Source organism: Ammospiza caudacuta, chromosome 28 (assembly GCF_027887145.1).
Source record: "Ammospiza caudacuta isolate bAmmCau1 chromosome 28, bAmmCau1.pri, whole genome shotgun sequence".
NCBI lineage: Eukaryota > Metazoa > Chordata > Aves > Passeriformes > Passerellidae > Ammospiza > Ammospiza caudacuta.
Genome location: NC_080620.1, coordinates 5,563,610 through 5,582,102, shown reverse-complemented (window position 1 = coordinate 5,582,102; position 18,493 = coordinate 5,563,610). Strand labels below are relative to the sequence as shown.

Sequence of the window (18,493 nt, the reverse complement as noted above, 5' to 3'; positions counted from 1 at the left end):
CCGAGATGTCTGAAAAAGGGAAACTGTCCCCAAAAGTGGGTGAAGGTTCACGGACAATTATAGCACCTGGACTTCGCCCGGCAGCCCCGGCCCCTCCTGCCCCGCTTGGCAGAGGAGCACAAAAACATTTGGCTAATGAGTTACGGGTCCAGCCCCGGGGTGGCCCTGCCATCTCACTCTGACGGCCCCAATCAGGGCTGGGACATTTTGCAATCTAGGATATTATTTCTGTGCAGTTGGAGTTTAAACTTTGCCATTCGGGTCAGGGAATCATAAAGGAGGAGGAAGAGGAAGAGGGTGAAGGCCCAGCTTGTTGTCCACTGCGCTCCCTGTGCTCAGAGAGGGCTGAGAGGACAATCAATGGCATCTCCCTCAGGTATGTCCTGGCTGCCACCGCTCAATGAGATCCCATGGGGCCATCAGGGTTCTCTGAGAGGATTGAGGGTGAAGGACCACCGTGTCCACCTTGGCCAGACAAGTGTCAAGTAATGACAACTGTCCCCAGCTGCCTTGGAGGACATTTGAGCCAGTTGGGTGGGTGGTGGGTTGGTTGGTTGGTCAATCAGGCAGAGAGGTGACTGGTCAGTCCATTGGTCAGTGGGCTGGTTGTTGGGGCAGTCCATCCATTGGTCATTTGGCCAACAGGTTGACCATTTGTTCTGTCTCTTGATCAGTTCATTGACTGAATGGTCAACCAGTTGGTCAGTGGGTCAGCTGCTCGGGTAGTTGGGATGTCACTTGGCTGATTGGCCAGTTGGGTTAGTGGTCAGCTCTGAGTCCAGGGTCTCGAGCAGTGCCTGGGGTAGCAGTGAGGGACTGAGTCCCCTCCCTGGGGTGACCGGTGGCCGCAGTCCCCTCCCCTCCCCTGGCCACCCAGAATGATTAACCAGCCCTTCCAGCGCAGCCACCTCCAGGAGGAACCCCCTGGCTGGGCAGCTCTGGGTGGAAAACTGGAGGATTTGGGAACTTCAGCTGCTGGGAGGAGCAGGGGGCACTGCCATGCCTGGAGCCCCCACATCCTGTCCCACACCTGTAGGGCTTTTCCAGGTGAATCCCAACATTCCCCTGCTCCCTCCCAGCTGCCCCACGACTCGGGGTGTCCCTGGGGCTGTGCAGCTGGTGTGGGGGTGGCTCTGGGGGGGTACCACGGGGCCTGGGCTGGGCAGTGACCCTGCCATCCCACAGCCATGGCCTCCAGCATGGGCAGCCTCGAGAGCCTGGACCTGCTGGATCTCCTCTTCGACGTCCAGGACGGGATCCTGCGCGAGGTGGAGCTGGGGACGCCGCCGGGGGCCTGGCCCCAGGACAGGGTGAGCCCCGGGCCTGAGCCCGCCCCACCTGTCCCTGCTGGGTGCCAGCCCTGGCATGTCACACCCCGGCGCTCCCGGTGACAGTGCCCTGTCCCCACAGCGTGCCCCGGACAGCAATGACCTCCTGAGCTCCGTGCTGGGCTCCGGGGACTCGGTGTCGGACTCGCCCAGCTGGTCCCCGGCCACCAGTGACAGCGGGGTGTCCGAGGACCCCCCCTCTGACCAGCACGACAGCCCCCCCCGGAGCTGCGGCGGGGGTCCCCGAGAGGTCCTGTACCCCTACACTGACCCAAGCCAGGCCCAGCCCCTCCCGGCGGGGTCGGGGGTCCTGCAGCCCGAGGTCTCCATTGACCTGGGTGAGCCACACTGGGAAAGGAGCGGGCTGGGGGCACTGGGGGGACTGGGGACACTGGGGAGATGAGAGCAGTGGGGACTGTGAGGACATTGAGGGGGCTGGGGGCACTGGGGGGACTGGTGGGCTAGGGAGGAGATAGGGACAGTGTGGAGGGATTGGGAACTGGGGTGAACTGGGCACACTGGTGGTGGGGGGCACTAGGGCAGGACCAGAGGGACAGTTTGGGCACTGGACTGGGCAGCAAGTCACCCTGCTTTAGGGGCCATGGCAGGGGAGGGTCCTGCAGTGGGGACACTGGGGACAGTGGGGACACAGCACTGTTGACAGCCCTGCTCTGCCCTCACCCAGACATGTGGCACCCTGGGTTCTTTCTGGAGGAGAGCCAGGACCCGCCTGTGGTCCCCCCGCCCGTATCCTGTGCCCTCACCGTCAAGGACCTGCTGCTCTCGGGCAGCTCTGACAATGTGAGTCCCTGTCCCTGTGTCCCCAGCCCTGTCCCTTCCTGCACCCTGATCATCCCCCATTCCCATCCCTATCCCTCCTTGTCCTCACTTGTTCCCTTCCCTTCCCTTCCTGGTCCTTGTCTGTGATCCCTGTCCCTTCCTGGCCCAAGGCACCTTCACCATGGTCCCAGCCAGAGTCCCTGGGCCAGGTGGAGGGTGACCCCCACCCAAAGGTGTCACCATTGCATGTCCCCACAGCAGCCACAGGCTCCTGGCTCCCTGCTCCGGCCCAGCCAGGGCCACTTCCAGGAGCTGGTGCTGACAGAGGATGAGAAGAAGCTGCTGTTGAAGGAGGGGGTGACCCTGCCCACGCAGCTGCCCCTCACCAAGGTGGGTGCCAGGACCCCTGGGGGGGTGTGGAGGGGGGTCCCAGCCCTCCCTGGTGGCCCTGACCCCCCGTGTCTCCCCCAGTACGAGGAGCGGGTGCTGAAGAAGATCCGGAGGAAGATCCGGAACAAGCAGTCGGCCCAGGAGAGCCGCAAGAAGAAGAAGGAATACATCGATGGGCTGGAGAGCAGGTACAGAGCCCAGCCCCTCACCTGGGCACGGTGACACCCCCAGGGTGGCACCGCGGGCACTCTGCTCCCTGCCAGCCCTGTCCCCTGACCCCTGCTGCTCTCCCTGTCCCAGGATGTTGGCGTGCACGGCTCAGAACCAGGAGCTGCAGAGGAAGGTCCTGCACCTGGAGAAGCAGAACTCGTAGGTGTTCCCAGGGTGGGATGGGGACAAGGCGGGGTGGGAAGTGTTGGCGTGGAGGCTCATGGGCTCTCCCTGTTCCCAGATCCCTCCTGGAGCAGCTGAAGAAACTCCAGGCCATGGTGGTTCAGTCGAGCAACAAGGCAGCACAGACAGGGACCTGCCTGGCGGTGAGTGGGGCCTCCAAAGCCTGGGAGATGGGCTGGGAGGGAGGGAGGGATGGATGGATGGATGAGGGATGGATGGATGGATGGATGGATGGATGGATGGATGGTGGATGGATGGATGGATGGATGGATGGTGGATGGATGGATGGTGGATGGATGGATGAGGGATGGATGGTGGATGGATGGATGGATGGATGGATGGATGGATGGATGGATGATGGATGATGGATGGATGGATGGATGGATGGATGGTGGATGGATGGATGAGGGATGGATGGATGGATGGATGGATGGATGGATGGTGGATGGATGGATGGATGGATGGATGGATGGATGATGGATGATGGATGGATGGATGGATGGATGGATGGATGGTGGATGGATGGATGAGGGATGGATGGTGGATGGATGGATTGATGGATGGATGGATGGATGGATGGATGGATGGATGGATGATGGATGGATGGATGGATGGATGGATGGATGGATGATGGATGGATGAATGGATGGATGGATGGATGGATGGATGGATGGATGGTGGATGGATGGATGGATGGATGGATGGATGGATGGATGGATGTGCACTGGTAGGACATGAACCAGAAGGGAGGGATGGAGGAATAGATGCACTCCTGGGTCTGCCACCAGCTGTGACCCACCTCCTGGTTCCTCTCCCCTGCTGTGCTCAGTGATGTCCCCTCTGTCCCCAGGTCCTGCTGCTCTCCTTCACCCTCATTGTCTTCCCCTCCATCAGCCCCTTCGCCCCCAGCAAGGCTGAGGCAAACGGCGACTTCAGGCCCGTGCGAGGTGAGGGATGAGCTGGGCTGTGCCAGGGTTGTCCCAGGGCTGTGCTGAGCTGAGCCAGAGCCGTGCCAGACCCTCATGGCCCTGGCCCAGGCCCTGACCCTCAGTGGGGCTCAGTTTTCTCCAGGTCCCTGCACAACGCCGCCGCCTCCCGCGTGGTTCACACCCAGCCCCAGGCCGGGGATGAGAAGCCCCCGGAGCCGCTGTGGTCGGAGCCCCTGCACGAGACCCCCGAGACCCTGCACGAGGCGTTCCAGGACACGTCCCCAGCACTCCCGGCCAAAGGCTCCCTCCAGAACCACACACGGCCATCGGGCACCGAGGGGCTGAGCCACGAGCACGGGGAGCAGGCCGAGGCTGTGCCAGGGGATGGCTCCGTGCCACACCCGGGGCTGGCATCCCTGGCGTGGTCCGAGCCCGCGGTGCTGGAGCCGGCGGAGGAGCTTTAGGCAGAGCAGGGGGCACGGGGGTGCCACGGGGTGCCAGCACCTCGTCCCCTACAGGACACACCCTCGGGGGGACCCCTCCGGGATCTGCCTCCGGATGCTGGACCTGCTTGGCTTTGCTTGGATTCTGTGAACTGGGAAGAGGAGACCGGTCCCACTGGCCTTACTGGGAGGAGAGGGGCTGCTCCTGCCCCCCTGGCACAGTGGGAGTTGTGGAAAGGACTTGAGGTCGCTCAGGATGGGGCTGAGAAGCAGGAGGGGCCCTGCCCTGGTTGGCTGCTGATGGTGCAACTGGTTGGTTTTGTTTTGGTTTTGTTTTGGTTTTTGGTTTTAGAATTTTATTTTCATCTCTAAATATAAGATATTTTGGAAAAATTCCACCTGCTGTAATTTAAAAGAGGGTGCTCCACAAGGTTTCAAGGAGCCCTGGGCCAGGGGACCTCAAGCCCAGCTGCCATGAGGGGCCCAGAAATGTGGGGGGACAGATGGCCATGCCCAACCTGGAGCTGGGGCCAGGGCAGCCTCCCACAGCTCCCAGCCCTGAGTCCAACTGGGATCCAGCCAGCTCCAGTCCCCTTCCATGACCAAGTGATGTGGAATTAGAGTCATGGAATGGCTTGGGTTGGAAGGGACCTCAAAGCCCATCCAGTGCCACCCCTGCCCTGGGTAGGGACACCTACCACTGTCCCAAGGTGCTCCAAGTCCCATTCACCCTGGCCTTGGGCACTTCCAGGAATCCAGGGGCAGCCACAGCTTCTCTGGGAATCCCATTCCAGGGCCTCACCACCCTCACAGGGAAGAAATTCCCTATGCCAGGCCCTCCTCAGGCCCGTGGGCGCAGCTGCTCCGCGAGCCACAATTCAAGTATGTTTAATACTGACATAAAAAAAGGGACAATATTTAAGGGTATAAAAAAAAGTCGGTAGTAGGAAAAGCAGCCCAGGTGAGACAGGGACAGTCCAGGTCAGGTGAGGAGAGGCTCCACCTTCATCTTCTTCACGGGCGTTGGCCCCGTGTCCGGGCTGGGGCACTCCTGCTTGAGGCGCTCCGGGGCCGCTGCGCTGCCGTTGTGCTGCCCCAGGGGCTCCTCCCTGAGCCGCCCCTGCAGCTGCTCCCGCTCGCCCTCGGCCAGCTCGGTGCTCTCCACCACCACAGGCCCCGTCCACTCGGGCACCTCCAGCCCCAGGTGCTTCATCAGCTTCATCATCACCTCATCCACGTAGCCGTGGATGCGCAGGTCGGCCTGGCGGTCCTGGACAGGGGGACACGGCTCAGGGGACAACAGCTCCTCACAGGGACACGGCTCAGGGGACAGACAGCTCCCCACAGGGACACGGCCATGTCCCCTGTGTGTCATTCCCAGTGGGACATAAGCTGGCCCTGGGGCTGAGCCACACCTGGGGATGGGGACACGGGGACAGAGCAGGGACAGAGTGCGACAGGCACAAGGGAGCTCTGGTGACATCCCAGGAACCGCCAGGTCTGGGTGTTAAAGACTTTGGACAACTGGGGGACCAATATCTGAGCAGGAACTGAGCGTGTCCTCCACAGGCTCTGTGTGTGTGGCCCTTCCATCAGGCTGTAAACCCCAAGAGGACACAGCAGGCTCCAGGCTGAGCTTTTACTCTGCTCCTAAGACTTGCCTGGATAAGGTTGGACAGGGCTTGGAGCAGCCTGGGATTGTGGAAGCTGTCGCTGCCCATGGGAGAGGGAACAGGATGAGCTTTAAGGTTCCTTCCAACCCAGCCCTTTCCATGATTCTATTATTTACCTGCCATCTCTACGTGTTTAGCAGGAGCTGCAGGTTTAAACCCTCCAACCCAGGACTCCCAGCCTGTTTGCCTGCTAAGAGAGGCCACCTGGGAGGGGACAACGTGCAGGGACAAACTTGGGATGGGCCTGGAACAGGGGACAGGAGGGGGAAGGAGCAGTGCAGTGCTGTAGGAAGCTCACTCACGTGTTTGGTTGCCTGGAGGTTGACAATGACCAACTTCCCTCCTCTCTTCTTGGTGATCAACGGGAGGTTCCCGCTGGGTTTGATCTGCAGAGAGGTCCCCAGGGTGACAGAGAGATCGGCTTTCCTGCAGGGAGGAGGAGAAATCCAGAACCAGGGCATGGAGGGGTGGGAAGGGACTGTTCCCCTCCTGAGCAGGGTGTCAGTACCTGCAGGCTTCATCTGCCAGCGTCAGGTCACGGTCAGGCAGGGAATCTTCCCAATCCAGAATAGTGTCTCGTAACTTCCCTCTGCAAAACACACACAGGGACCATGGTTTTCCCTGGAGAAGGCAGGAGAACAGGAACAGAGCTGCCCTAGCAAAGGGAACAATGACCAGAGCCTGTCCCACCCTCCCTGTCCCCACACTGAAGGGATGGAGAGCACCCAGAGAGATCCTCCTGCACCTTGGGCTGCTTCTCCCAAATCTGAGGGGCTGTGGGGTCATGCCCCCCTCCCACATCCCAGGAGGGATCCCTACCTGCAGGCCCGCAGCCCCCGGGCCTTGGTGACGCTGCAGAGGCGTCCCGTGGGCTTGAGCCCCATGCTGCCCACGACGGCGTCGCGCACGTACTGCCTGTGGGGACAGAGCCACTCACCAGGGGCTGGAGAGCCCAGCTTGGCCTGGAATGGGATGGGAACCCCAGCCCAGCTCAGCCTGGAATGGGAACCCCGGCCCAGCTTCCCCTTGGGATGGGGATCCCAGCCCAGTTTCCCCCCGGGGCTCACGTACTTCCCACATTTCACACACTCTTCCACAAACATGTTCCCGTGGAGCTCGGCCAACTTGTCCCTGTGGGAGAAAGGCACAGGTGAGTTGGGGAAGGGTGGGGAAGCCTGGAGGGACCCCACCTCCTCCCCAGGAGCCTCAAGGGCTTCTCTGCATTCCAGCCCTGCCAGGTGCTGGGTTCATCCCCCAACAGGGACTTAGGAAGGGACAGCAGATCCTGGCCTTTTAATTTTAATGTTTCCATCTGCAGCACTGATTGCAGCTCCTGATCCACTCAAATCTCTGCTCCTGGGAGCATTCAGATCTTTGCTTTTCCAGCACCCAACATTCCTGTCTGTCCCTGGGCTGTTCCAGCCCTCTGACACCTGTTTTTCCTAAAATTCCCCTGAGGCTCAGAGCAGAAGCCAGAGGAAAACACGGCCACGCTCTCCCTGTTTTCCTCAGAGCCCCACGCTCGCTGGGAACTTCCTCCAGGCTGCCCGAGACAGGACTGACTTGATTTCCCCCAGTTTGGCCCCAGTTCAGCTTACTCAAGCACAGGCCTCATTTGGGAGGCAGAGCTGGGCTGAACTGAACAGGAGCCAGTGGCTGCGGGCTGTGGGAGCACCATGGAATTCTGTCATCGTTCCCAGCTGCTTTTCCCATGGCTGTTTAGATGAAACACACAAACACGGGGCTGGGAGCAGGACCCAGCACTTGGGGCTTGTAGTGGCAGGAAAAGCCCTGGAGCTCTGGCTGAAGGTGTTTGTGAGAAGCACCTTCTCCAAGGACACATGGATGCTCCTCGGTCACATCCTGACTCATGGAATCACACAATGGGTTGGGTTGGAAAGGACCTGAAAAGATCAACCTCCCCCCTGCCATGGGCAGGGACACTTCCCACTGTCCCAGGCTGCTCCAACCCCATCCCTGACTGTTCCCAGGGATCACAGAATGTCCTGACCTGGAAGGGATCCACAAGGATCACTGAATTCAAACCCTGGCCCTGCACAGGGGAATGAGATGGGCTTTAAGGTCCCTCCCAACCCAAACCATTCTGGGATTCCATGATTCCATAATCTGTTTTTCCTGTGCACAAACAGACCCTCTGCCTCAGAACCAGAACCTCTCCCCTCTAAATTCCAGCTGGTTTATCCCCTTCCAGCCTCCCCTCCTGCTATCAGACAGGGCAGGGACTCCCTGGGAACGAAACCCTGAGTGTGGGGCTGGGAAATACCGTGGGAATCCCGAGCGCACGTGCAGGCCGTCCACGTTCTGGCTGACCAGGAATTTCAGGATCCCCACCCTCTGCAGCCCCAGCAGCGCCATGTGAGTCTTGGAGGGCCTGGCATTCTCGAAGGTGGTGTCGAATTTTGGGGAGAGCCCTTTCTCTTCCATAGTCCACACACCATTGGGGCCCCTGGGAAGAGCAGCGAGGGAGAGCTCAGGCTCCAGTGCCCCATCCTTGGGAGGAGCAGAGCCCATGGATCAGCAGGATTCTGAGGGTTGGTGCAAACAATGTGGGGATTCTGTGGCAACAGCTGGGATGTGCAAGAGGGAAAATGGCGTTTGCAGCTGGATCCAGGATGGACAGCAGGGATGGGGCAGGCCTGGGTTAAATCAGAGCCTTTCAAGAAGGAAGATGGACTCGAGGAGGTGCCACCCTCAAACCTACCTGAAGTCAGGGATGCCCGAGGCTGTGCTGATCCCTGCCCCCGTGTGGAACACCACATGGGAGGAGCTGCGGATCAGCTCTGCCAGCTCCTGCACCTTCCGCTCCAGCTCCTCCGGAGGGTCAAAAATCTGGGAAAACACAAACCAGCATGGGATGGAGAGATGGGGGCGTGGATTATATGGGAAGGAATCCTTCCCTGTGAGGGTGGGGAGGCCCTGGAATGGATTTCCCAGAGCAGCTGGGGCTGCCCCTGGATCCCTGGAATGTCCAAGGCCAGGCTGGACAGGGCCTGGGACAGTGGAAAGTGTCCCTGCCATGGCAGGGGTGGGACTGAATGATCCTTCAGGTCCCTTCAAGCCAAACCATTCCAGGATTCCATGATTCTAGAGCCCCAGTAACCCACTGCTCTTCCTTATTCATGAAGGATTTCGCCTCCCTTAGTGACAGAAACACTTAATAGCAGAGACTCCACATTGTCTGGAGCATCTCCGTGCAGGGACAGGGCTGGGAACACCCAACACCAACAGGGACTTTGCTGCTCTGACAGCAGCCGGCCCGGGCTGGGCTCCAAGAGCGACCCGGGGCCACCCCTCGTGTGCTGAGCCCCACTGTCACCAGCAGTGCCACCAGCCCTGGAGACAGGGCAGGGCCGAGGGACAGCGAGGGACAGGGGAGCCATGGAGGTGGGGACACCGGACACTGGTTTGGGCACGAGATTTAATTCCTGAGACGCTTCTCCAGCCCCATCTCCTGGGGACAGGAACGAGAACAGGACCCTGTGTGTGTCCCTGTCCCCTCTCCATCCCCTTGGATCACGACAGGCTCCTGAATGTCCCTGTGGCTGCCCCCAAACCCCGTTTTAAGCTTCCCAGGAACCGCTGGGGGACACGGACAGAGCAATGGGGGGATGCGCCGGGTGGGCTCAGGGAGGCCATGGAGGGAGACATGGAAGGGGACATGGAGGGAGCTGGGGGCGGCCTGGGGGGGACATGAGGGGGCCGAGGGAGCCGCGGGGTGTCTGGGGACAGGCAGCCACGGAAGGGGGACGGGAGGGAGCCGCGGGATGAGCGGGGGACACACCAAGGGCCCGGCGCCTCCCGGTGCCTCCCGGTGCGGGGCCGAGGCCGCGGTTGCCATGGGAACGCGCCGGGCCGCGCAGGGCCCGCGGGAGCCCCGGGCGGGCGGAGGCTGCCCCGGGCGGGCGGGGGTTCACCCGGCGGGGCCGCGCTCACCTCGGGGAGGCCGCACTTGCCCTTGTCCGAGTACGGCGACAGCCCGGCCGCGTAATTCACCGCCATCGGCGCGGCCGCGGCGCGGCCGGAAGAGCCGGGCGGGGCCGGGGCCGCGGGACACGCCCCGGGGCCGCCGCCGCCATCTTGGAGACGGGCAAGGCGGGGCTGCCCTCAGTGCGTCCCGACAGCGCCCCGGCAGCGCCCTGAGCCTGAGAGTACCCCGACACCTGCGTGCCACTGTCCCGGCACTGCCCCGGCACTGCCCTGAGCCCGAGAGTATCCCGACACTGCCCCGACACTGCCCCGACACTGCCCCGACACTGCCCCGACACTGCCCCGATACTGCCGGACACTGCCCCGGCGCTGCCCTCACCTTGTCCCGACAGTCCCACAATACTGCCCGCACCCCGAGCCTGGCACTGCCCCGACACTGCCCCACCTGCACTGAATCCCGGCCCGGAGGGAAATAGCGATGGGCAAGGGGTGCCAGGGATGGACAAGAGGTGCCACCAAGGGCAAGGGGTCCCAGGGAGAGCAGGGGGTGCTGGCAAAACCAAGGAAGGAAGAAAGGAGCGACAGGAGGTGCTGGCAAGGACAGGGGTGCCAGGGCAGAGCGATGGCTAGCAGGGAAGGACAGGGCGTGCTGACAAAGGCTGGGGATGCCAGGGAGGGACAGGGTTGCCAGGGACGGACAGGGGTACCAGGGACGAGCAGGGGATGCTGACAAGAACAGGAGGTGCTGGCAGAGCCAGGGGGGATGTCAGGTCAGGACAAGAGGTGCCACCAAGGGCAGAGGTGTTTGGGATGGGCAAGGTGTGCCAACCATCAGGCTCCAGCCCTGCGCAGGCACCCCCAGCACCCCGGGCCGTGTCCCTGTCCCCAAACACGGCCCGGGCCGGCCCCCCCGGCTGCCCGGGGCTGTAACAGCAGCCGCGGCCGTAACACAATCCCCGGCTCCGGTTCCGGCTGCGGGCGCCGCGCTGGGAACGCCAGGACGGGCTGGGAGCGGCGGGACCGGGATCGGGACGGGATCGGGGGCGCTGGGCTGTCCCCAGGCAGGGACAGACCCTCCTGGAGCGTGGCCATCCTCCCCCCGAGCAGGTGCCGCAGGGCTGAGGCTGAGCCACCATGAAGAGCCTGAAGGCCAGGTTCAAGAAGGCAGATGTGAGTGCCATCCCTGGGGACATGGGGACACAGCGACCTGCCCCGGCATGTACATGGGGACACGGGGACCTGCCCTGGGATGTTCACTGGGACGTGAGGACCTGGGGATTTCCCCCAGGATGCCCCCAGTGTCACAGGGACACGGGGTGGTCACTCACAGCAGGGACAGCAGCCCCATGGAGGTTGGCACTGCCACCCTGGCTGGTGGGATCGAGCCCCCAGTGCTCCCAGAGCCATCACTGGGAGTGGGCAGAGCAAAGGACAGGGAAGCGGGTGCCAGGTCCCTTCCCTGTCCCCTTCCTGGGGACAAGTGCCGCTTTGCCAGCTGCCACAGCCCGTGCAACCAGCCTGTCGATGCTCCTCAATTATTCAGCAGCGGCCTGGCACGGGGCCGCAGAGGGCAGAGGGGGACAGCGCTGTCCCCAGTGCACTGGGAGGGACACAGGTGGGGACATGGGGACACAGCTTGAAGCCCCTCACCTGGAGTCTGGGGGACCATCCTGCTCGGGGTGCTCTGTGCCTCAGTTTCCCTACACTGCCCTGAGAGGCTCCCGATGTCCTGGGACTGCCCGGACAGTGCCTGGGGAGCCGCTGCGTTTTGGGGTTCCTCTCTGGGGGGGGACATGAGGTGCAGGAAGGGGGATTCTACCCCTCCCAGGTCCCAGGTCCCCCTCCTCGGGGGCCAGGAGGATGCTCAGCCGTGGTTTGGGGGTGCTTTTGAGCACGAGGTGAGACAGCTGGTTCCCCGTAACCTCTCCCGCTTTAACTGGGACCGGTTTGGGTGCGGGGCCCTGCGTGGGGGCTGCTCCCCGCTCCGAGGCGGGATGCGGGGATGCAGGGATGCGCCGAGGAGGGAGGGAAGGAGGCAGGGCCGGGGGTGGAGGAGGCGGGTCCGGCTCGCAGTGCCGCAGCCCCGGCCCCCGCCCGGGCGATGCCGGAGCGCTCCGGGCCCGGGGGTGCCCGTGCTGGCCGGGCCGGAGGGCGGGGGGCGCATGGCGTCCTCCCGCCGCCTCCTGCTCAGCACCATGAAGCAGATCTGCCTTTGTGCCGCCGCCTCCTTCGCGGTACGTCCCGCTCCCCTCCCGCTCCCCTCCTGTCGCGTCCCGCGGGCAGAGCCGCGTCCCCCCCGCCCCACCTGCGCCCCCCATCCCCATCCCCATCATCCCGGGGCTCCCCCGTGTCCTGCCCATCCCGCTTTGTCCTTGCCTGACCAGGAGTGGGGGGAGCGGGCACCACCCTCCCAGTTTGCCCAGAGCCCTGGAACGCTGGTTTGTTCCCTGTCCCCGGTCCCGCCGGGCCGGAGGGGCTCGGGGGGCACCCGGCGGGCACAGGCGGGTTTGGGACAGGTGCCAGCGGCTCCCGAAAGGTGACATCCATTTCCTGCCGCCGCCAGCGCAGCCAGCGCCGCTTTGTCGTCACGGGCTGCGGGGTGAACCCAGGACTTGCAGTCCCTGTCCCGGTCCTGTCCCGCTGCGGGTCGCTCCTTCGGGACAGGGAGAGCGAATCCCAACCAGCCGCGGTCCTGTTTGGGGGCACAGCGCTGTGCCCCGTTATCCCGGCAGGCTGGAGCATCCCCGGGGATCTGCTCTCACTGCCAGCTGTGCCCGCCGTGGTTTGATCCCTTCCTCCTCCGGGAGCAAAGCAGGGCTGGGAGTGGGATCAGGGCAGAATGGGGCTCCCATGGGTGCTGGCTGGGTTTAGCTGTGGGATTTCAGGGTGGCTGGGGCAAACCCCGGGGCAGCTGGGCTCATTCCCAAATCCTAGCCTGGCACTGCTAAACTGGGCTGTGTCTGTAAATCCCCTGCAAACTGGGGGGGCTGGAGGGGATTTTCATCCCAATCCCTGCTGAACTCTCCGTACCTGGGGGTGGGCTCCCAGGAGAGGGGCACAGCCACGCCCAGGGACAGGGCTGGATGGAGCACAGCAGGGCTGGGGACAAGGCCAGCCAGCCCTGGGGACAGCACTGTCCCAGCTGACATTGTCACAGCCTCCTCTGGGCTCCGTTGCAGAGCCAGGACTGGACCAAGAACGACGAGAAGCTGCTGCAGGCCGTGGACTACAACGATGCCGGGCGGGTCACGTCGCTCCTGCTCCGCAAGGGCCTGGTGCCCACCAAGCTGGACTCGGAGGGCAAATCCGCGTGAGTGCCAGGCCCTGCCCTGGGGACACGGCTGGGGACAGGGGACAGAGTCCCACAGCCCCTGCTCTCGCTGCAGGTTCCACCTGGCCGCCACACGGGGCAACGTGGACTGCCTGGAAGCAATGCTGGCCCACGGCGTGGATGCCATGACCAAGGACAGCTCGGGTGAGGGCATGGCCACCATGTGTCCCTGCCACACAGAGCCACTGGTCATCCCCAGGTGTTGAGGCTGAAGGGACAGACGTGGTGGCCACACCTGGGGGGCTGTAAATTGTCCCAGTTTCCTAAAGGAGCTCAAGCAGTGCTTGATGAGCTCCTGGGGTTGTCCCTCTCTTCCAGCAGATCCTGCTTTGTTCCTGTCTCTCTGTCCCCAAGCTGTCCCCTCTGGCACAGCCCTGCTGGCCGTGCTCTGACCTGTTTGTCCCTTCCCAGGTTACACTGCCCTGCACTTGGCCTCCAAGCACGGGCACCCTCAGTGTGTCAGCAAACTGCTGCAGGTACAGGGAGAGGGAGGAGGGACAGAGGGAGGAAGGGAGGTGCTGTGCCAGCAGAGTGTCCTCCCTGTCCTTGAACCCCCTTCCCTCAGCAGTGCCTTGGCATGGCAGTTCCCAGCTCTGTGTGCTGCTGCCTGGCACCAGGGAGCCACAGGGGTCTGTCCCTTGTCCTTCACCACAGCGTGGAGCCAGAGGGGGTTTGTCTGTCTGTCCCACGCCTTCACCACACCACAGAGTCTGTCAGTCCCCTGTCCTTCACTGTGCCACGGTCACCTGAGCAGTCTGTCCCTCTGTCCCCCTCCTCCCGTGACCCAGGCTCTCTCCCCAGGCCTCCTGCCCTGTGGATGTGGCCGATGGCAGTGGCCGGACCGCGCTGCACCTGGCGGGTGAGTGGGGACAGTGCCAGCCCTGTCCTGCTTCTGTCCCCGTGGGGGCAGTGCCAGCCCTGTCCTGCTTCTGTCCCCACGGGGACGGTGCCAGCCCTGTCCTGCTCCTGTCCTCGTGGGGGCAGTGCCAGCCCTGTCCTGCTTCTGTCCCCACGGGGACGGTGCCAGCCCTGTCCTGCTCCTGTCCCCACGGGGGCAGTGCCAGCCCTGTCCTGCTTCTGTCCCCACGGGGACGGTGCCAGCCCTGTCCTGCTCCTGTCCCCGTGGGGGCAGTGCCAGCCCTGTCCTGCTTCTGTCCCCATGAGGGCACTGCTCAGCCTCTGTCCTTGCCCACAGCTGCCAGCGGCTGCATCTCCTGCTCCGAGATCCTCTGTGACTTCAAGGCTCCCTTGAACAGCAAGGACAAGGTGGGGTCCCTCTGCTCCTGGTCCTGCTGTGCCTGGCTGGGGCTGTCCCGAAATGCAGCACAGCTTGGGGTGGGACGTGGAAATTGGGGTGGGATGTGGGAATTGGGGTGGGACGTGGAAATTGGGGTGGGATGTGGGAATTGGGGTGGGACATGGAAACTGGGGTGATATCGGGAGCAGGCTGCCCCGTGGGGGGATCTGAACCCCCTCTGCTCCCCGTCCTGCCCAGGAGGGCTGCACGCCGCTGATCCTGGCTGCCAAGATGAGCCACTCGGAGCTGTGCCGGTACCTGCTGCACCGCGGGGCCGCCGTCAACTGCCGGGACCTGCAGGGCAGGTGGGGCTGCGGCGCTGGGGGCCGGGCGGGCCCCGGGGACGGATTGTCCCCTCACCCACGCTCTCCCCGCGCCCAGGACAGCGCTGATGCTGGCCTGCGAGAGCGGCAGCGTGGACACCGTGGAGGTGCTGGTCAGCGCCGGTGCCCGCGTGGGCGTGGTGGATGCCACCGGCCACGACGCTGCTCACTACGGGCTGGCCACGGGCAATGCCCTCATCCAGCACCTGCTGCAGGAGGCGGCCCAGCGCCGCTCCTGGGCCAGCGGTGAGGCTGCCGGGGCTCCCTGTCACCATCGCCGGGGGTTGTCACTGGATGTGTCCCCTTTTCCTGGGTGTTTGGGGCTGTCCCCAGCCGAGGTGCCTCAGCTCTGAGCTCTGAGCCCCTAAATCTCCCCAATTTCTCTTCCCTCCCGCTCTGCCCCACAGAAGAGGAGTCAACTGAGCAGGCGTCGCAGGTGAGGGGCTGGTGGCCGTCCCTGGAGGGTCCCCTGGCTCAGGAAGGAGGGAGGGCACTGTGGGTGTGACGTCCCCTCTGCTCTGGGGTGTCCGCAGACGTCTTCGCCCAGCCAGTCATCTGTCAGGGAGAAGAGCAGCACCCCGAGGAAGAGGAAGGCCCCTCTGCCTCCCCTGGGCACCCCCAGCCAGGTGAGAAATGGGTCTCCAGGTGCTCACCTGGCCTGGCAGGTGCAGAGCATCCCAAAACACCTCAATGAAGGGTCTCCTCATTGGAGGATTCGGTGCCAAAAAGCCCCTTGGGGCACACAGTGGGATTTTGGGGGTTTCCTGTGCCAGGAGCTGGACTCAGTGCTTTCTGTGATCCCTGCAGGAGGACAGGGACGCCTACGAGGAGATCGTGCGGCTGCGGCAGGAGAGGGCCCAGTTCCTGCAGAAGATCCGGGGCTTGGAGCAGCAGGAGAAGCAGAGACGGGAGGTACGGGCTGCAGGGTCCTGGGGACATGCAGAGGGCACAGGGGAGATGGGGACAGCACTCATCCCTCCCTGTTCTCTCCCTGGGTCCTGCCAGCGGGCAGAGCAGGATGAGGCCTCCCTGCGCTCCATGGAGAAACAGGTGAGGCCAGGGAAGAGCCTGGAGGTGGCCTCAGCTCTCCAAGGGGTCCTGGTGCTGGGAATGCCACCAGGACTCTGCCAGGAGCCAAAGGGACCCTATTTCCATGCCCTGCCCTGCAGATCCAGGAGCTGCAGGAGCGGCTGGTGGCACGGGACGGGGAGAAGGAGAAGCTGGGCAAGGAGGTGGAGGCTCTGCGGAGCCGCCTGTCCTCGATGGAGGTGGGTGTGGGCAGGACACAGCTGGCAGTGCCCAGGGCTGGGACAGGGGTGTCACCTCCACCCTGCACCCCCAGAATGAGAAGGAGAACACGAGCTACGACATTGAGACGCTGCAGGATGAGGAGGGAGACCCGCTTGAGTTCCCAGGTAGGTCTTGCCAGCCTTCCAATGACACCTTGGGGAGGTGGCACCGGGTAGGGGGGCACAGGTGGGCACAGCCCCAGGTCCCTGTGCCCTGCAGGAGCGGAGATGTTGCTCTCCAAGAAGACGCTGAGCCCCTCGGCTGAGGAGCTGCTGGCCACGCTCCGGGGGCAGGTGCAGTCCCTGACCGTGCAGAACAAGGAGCTGAGGGAGAAAATCCAGGCACGTCCCCCTCTGTCCGTCCGTCTGTCCCTCTGCTCCTTGTCCCCTGGCCCACGGTGGCCTCACGGTCTCTCGGCAGGTGCTGGAGAACTACGAGCGGGACGAGAGCAGCCCCCCTGCCCCGGGGGACACAGTGCCCGCCAGTCAGTACCAGGCCCTGCAGCGGGAGCTGGAGCGGCTGCGGGCGCAGGCCAGGGAGGGTACGGCGCGGGCCGGAGGGGACGGGCAGCGTGCGGCCTCGGAGCCCAGCCTGGGGGGAACCGCGGGGCCCCGTCCCGCCGAGGAGCCGGCCTGGGCCTGGGGCGAGTGCAAGGCGGCGCTGGGCGAGCTGGGGGTGCAGACATCCTCCTCCTCCTCACCCTCCGGCCAGCCGGGCGCGGAGCTGGCGGAGGCGCGGGCGGCCCTGAAGCGGGCACAGACCGAGCTGGAGGAGCGGGAGCGGCGGCTGAAGGAGCTGCAGGCCCGGCTGGAGGCCGCGGAGGCCGCAGCCTCGCCGGGAGCCTCTGCGGAGGAGGCGTCGCGGGAGAAGGAAGCGCTGCTGGAGCGCTGCGGGCGCGCCGAGGCTGAGGCGGAGGCGCTGCGGCGGGAGCTGCAGGCGAGGCCGCGGGAAGCGCCCAGAGCCGCGGAGCGGCAGCAGGCGGAGGCCGAGGCGCAGCTGGCAGAGCTCCGGGCCGCGCTGGCGCGCAGGGAGGCCGAGCTGGGCGCGCTGCGGGAGCGGCTGCTGGAGCACGAGGAGGAGGCCCCGGCGTGGCCACAGCGGGCGCGGGCCGAGGGCTGGGTGCCCCGGGAGGAGCACGCCCGCGGCACGGCGGCGCTGCAGGAGCAGGCGCGGGCCCTGCGGGAGCGCCTGGCGCAGCTCGAGGCCGCGGCCAACGCCAAGGCCCGCGAGGCCGCCCGGCTGCAGGCGGAGCTGGCGGCGGCCGTGCCCAGGGCGCAGCACGAGGCGGCCGAGGCCGGGCTGCGGGCCGAGGCGGCGGCGCTGGCGCAGCGGCTGCAGGAGCTGGAGCGGCGGCACGAGAAGACGTGCGAGGAGGTGTTCCGCGTGCAGCGGCAGGCGCTGTTCATGAAGAGCGAGCGGCAGGCGGCCGAGGACAGGCTGGGCGCCGCGCAGAAGCAGCTGGAGCAGGCCCAGGACGAGGCGCGGCGGCTGCGGGAACTCCACGGCCACGCCGAGGACGCGGCACGGCTGGTCAGGGACAGGGACAGGAAGGTAGGGGACGGGAAATAATGAGGGGCTGCTCGGAGGGGAATGGTGGCCTTGCACACGTGGAGTCACTGAATTTGGGTTGGAAGGGACCTTAAAGCTCATCCCATTCCCCCCCTGCATGGGCAAGGACACCTGCACTATCCCAGGCTGCTCCAGCTCCGTCCAGCCTGGCCTCGGACACTGCCAAGGATGGGGCAGCCACAGCTGCTCTGGGCACCCCGTAACCCCTGTGCCCCTGCAGATCACGGAGCTCTCCAAGGAGGTTTTCAGGCTGAAGGAAGCCCTGAACGCCCTCCCCGAGTCGGGGGGGCCCCCACAATCCCCACCCAACACGGCTGCGCTCCAGGCACGGATCCAGGAGCTGGAGGAGAAGCTGGAGGTGGGTCACCTGCGGGGTTCGGGGCTCCCCCGAGCCCCCAGCCCTGTGGCCAAACCCCCTCCCTGTGCTGCAGGAGACGGAGACGAGGCACAGCAAGGTGGTGACACTCTACCGGAGCCACCTGCTCTATGCTGTGCAGGTGAGCTGGGGACAGGGCTGGGGACAGCTGGGGACACTGGGGTGGGGGCTGAGCCGGGTGCCAGCCCAGGGACACGCACGGAGCCTCCCTGGTGTCCCCACTCCAACGTGCCCACCAATGTCCCCTCCACCCCAGGGCCACATGGACGAGGACGTGCAGAGACTCCTGTGCCAGATCCTGAGCATGCAGCGGCTGCAGGAGCAGGGCAGATGAGCTCCTGCCAGCACGGGTGGCACAGGGACAGGGGGACAGGTCTGTCACAGCACCCTGTGTGTCCCTTTGCTTGTCCGGGCACCCAGCCC

General features: G+C 64.5%; 3 protein-coding genes across 3 annotated transcripts; 2 read left to right on the top strand and 1 right to left on the bottom strand.

Moving 5' to 3' along the window:
• Positions 1–267: 267 nt before the first annotated feature.
• CREB3L3 (cAMP responsive element binding protein 3 like 3) lies at positions 268–4,284 on the top strand. The gene is made up of 10 exons (XM_058821199.1): positions 268–376; positions 1,186–1,310; positions 1,411–1,666; positions 2,014–2,129; positions 2,367–2,498; positions 2,580–2,686; positions 2,799–2,867; positions 2,950–3,034; positions 3,742–3,838; positions 3,953–4,284. Exons 1-10 carry the CDS (start codon positions 361–363, stop codon positions 4,282–4,284), a joined length of 1,335 nt encoding a protein of 444 aa, XP_058677182.1. The 5' UTR covers positions 268–360.
• An 851-nt stretch (positions 4,285–5,135) lies between these two features.
• SIRT6 (sirtuin 6) lies at positions 5,136–9,973 on the bottom strand. Its single transcript, XM_058821133.1, has 8 exons — positions 9,891–9,973; positions 8,659–8,786; positions 8,221–8,403; positions 7,008–7,067; positions 6,756–6,851; positions 6,445–6,525; positions 6,239–6,362; positions 5,136–5,533 (listed from the first exon to the last, which is right to left on the bottom strand). The coding sequence occupies exons 1-8, from the start codon at positions 9,954–9,956 to the stop codon at positions 5,246–5,248; spliced, it is 1,026 nt and encodes a 341-aa protein (XP_058677116.1). The 5' UTR covers positions 9,957–9,973; the 3' UTR covers positions 5,136–5,245.
• Positions 9,974–12,046: 2,073 nt separating this feature from the next.
• On the top strand, positions 12,047–18,404 carry ANKRD24 (ankyrin repeat domain 24). The gene is made up of 20 exons (XM_058821181.1): positions 12,047–12,118; positions 13,064–13,194; positions 13,271–13,359; positions 13,627–13,691; positions 14,017–14,074; positions 14,411–14,481; positions 14,711–14,817; positions 14,894–15,081; positions 15,243–15,271; positions 15,369–15,461; positions 15,643–15,747; positions 15,841–15,885; positions 16,005–16,103; positions 16,178–16,250; positions 16,345–16,466; positions 16,546–17,232; positions 17,290–17,676; positions 17,915–18,052; positions 18,126–18,190; positions 18,311–18,404. The coding sequence occupies exons 1-20, from the start codon at positions 12,047–12,049 to the stop codon at positions 18,402–18,404; spliced, it is 2,718 nt and encodes a 905-aa protein (XP_058677164.1).
• Positions 18,405–18,493: the final 89 nt, after the last annotated feature.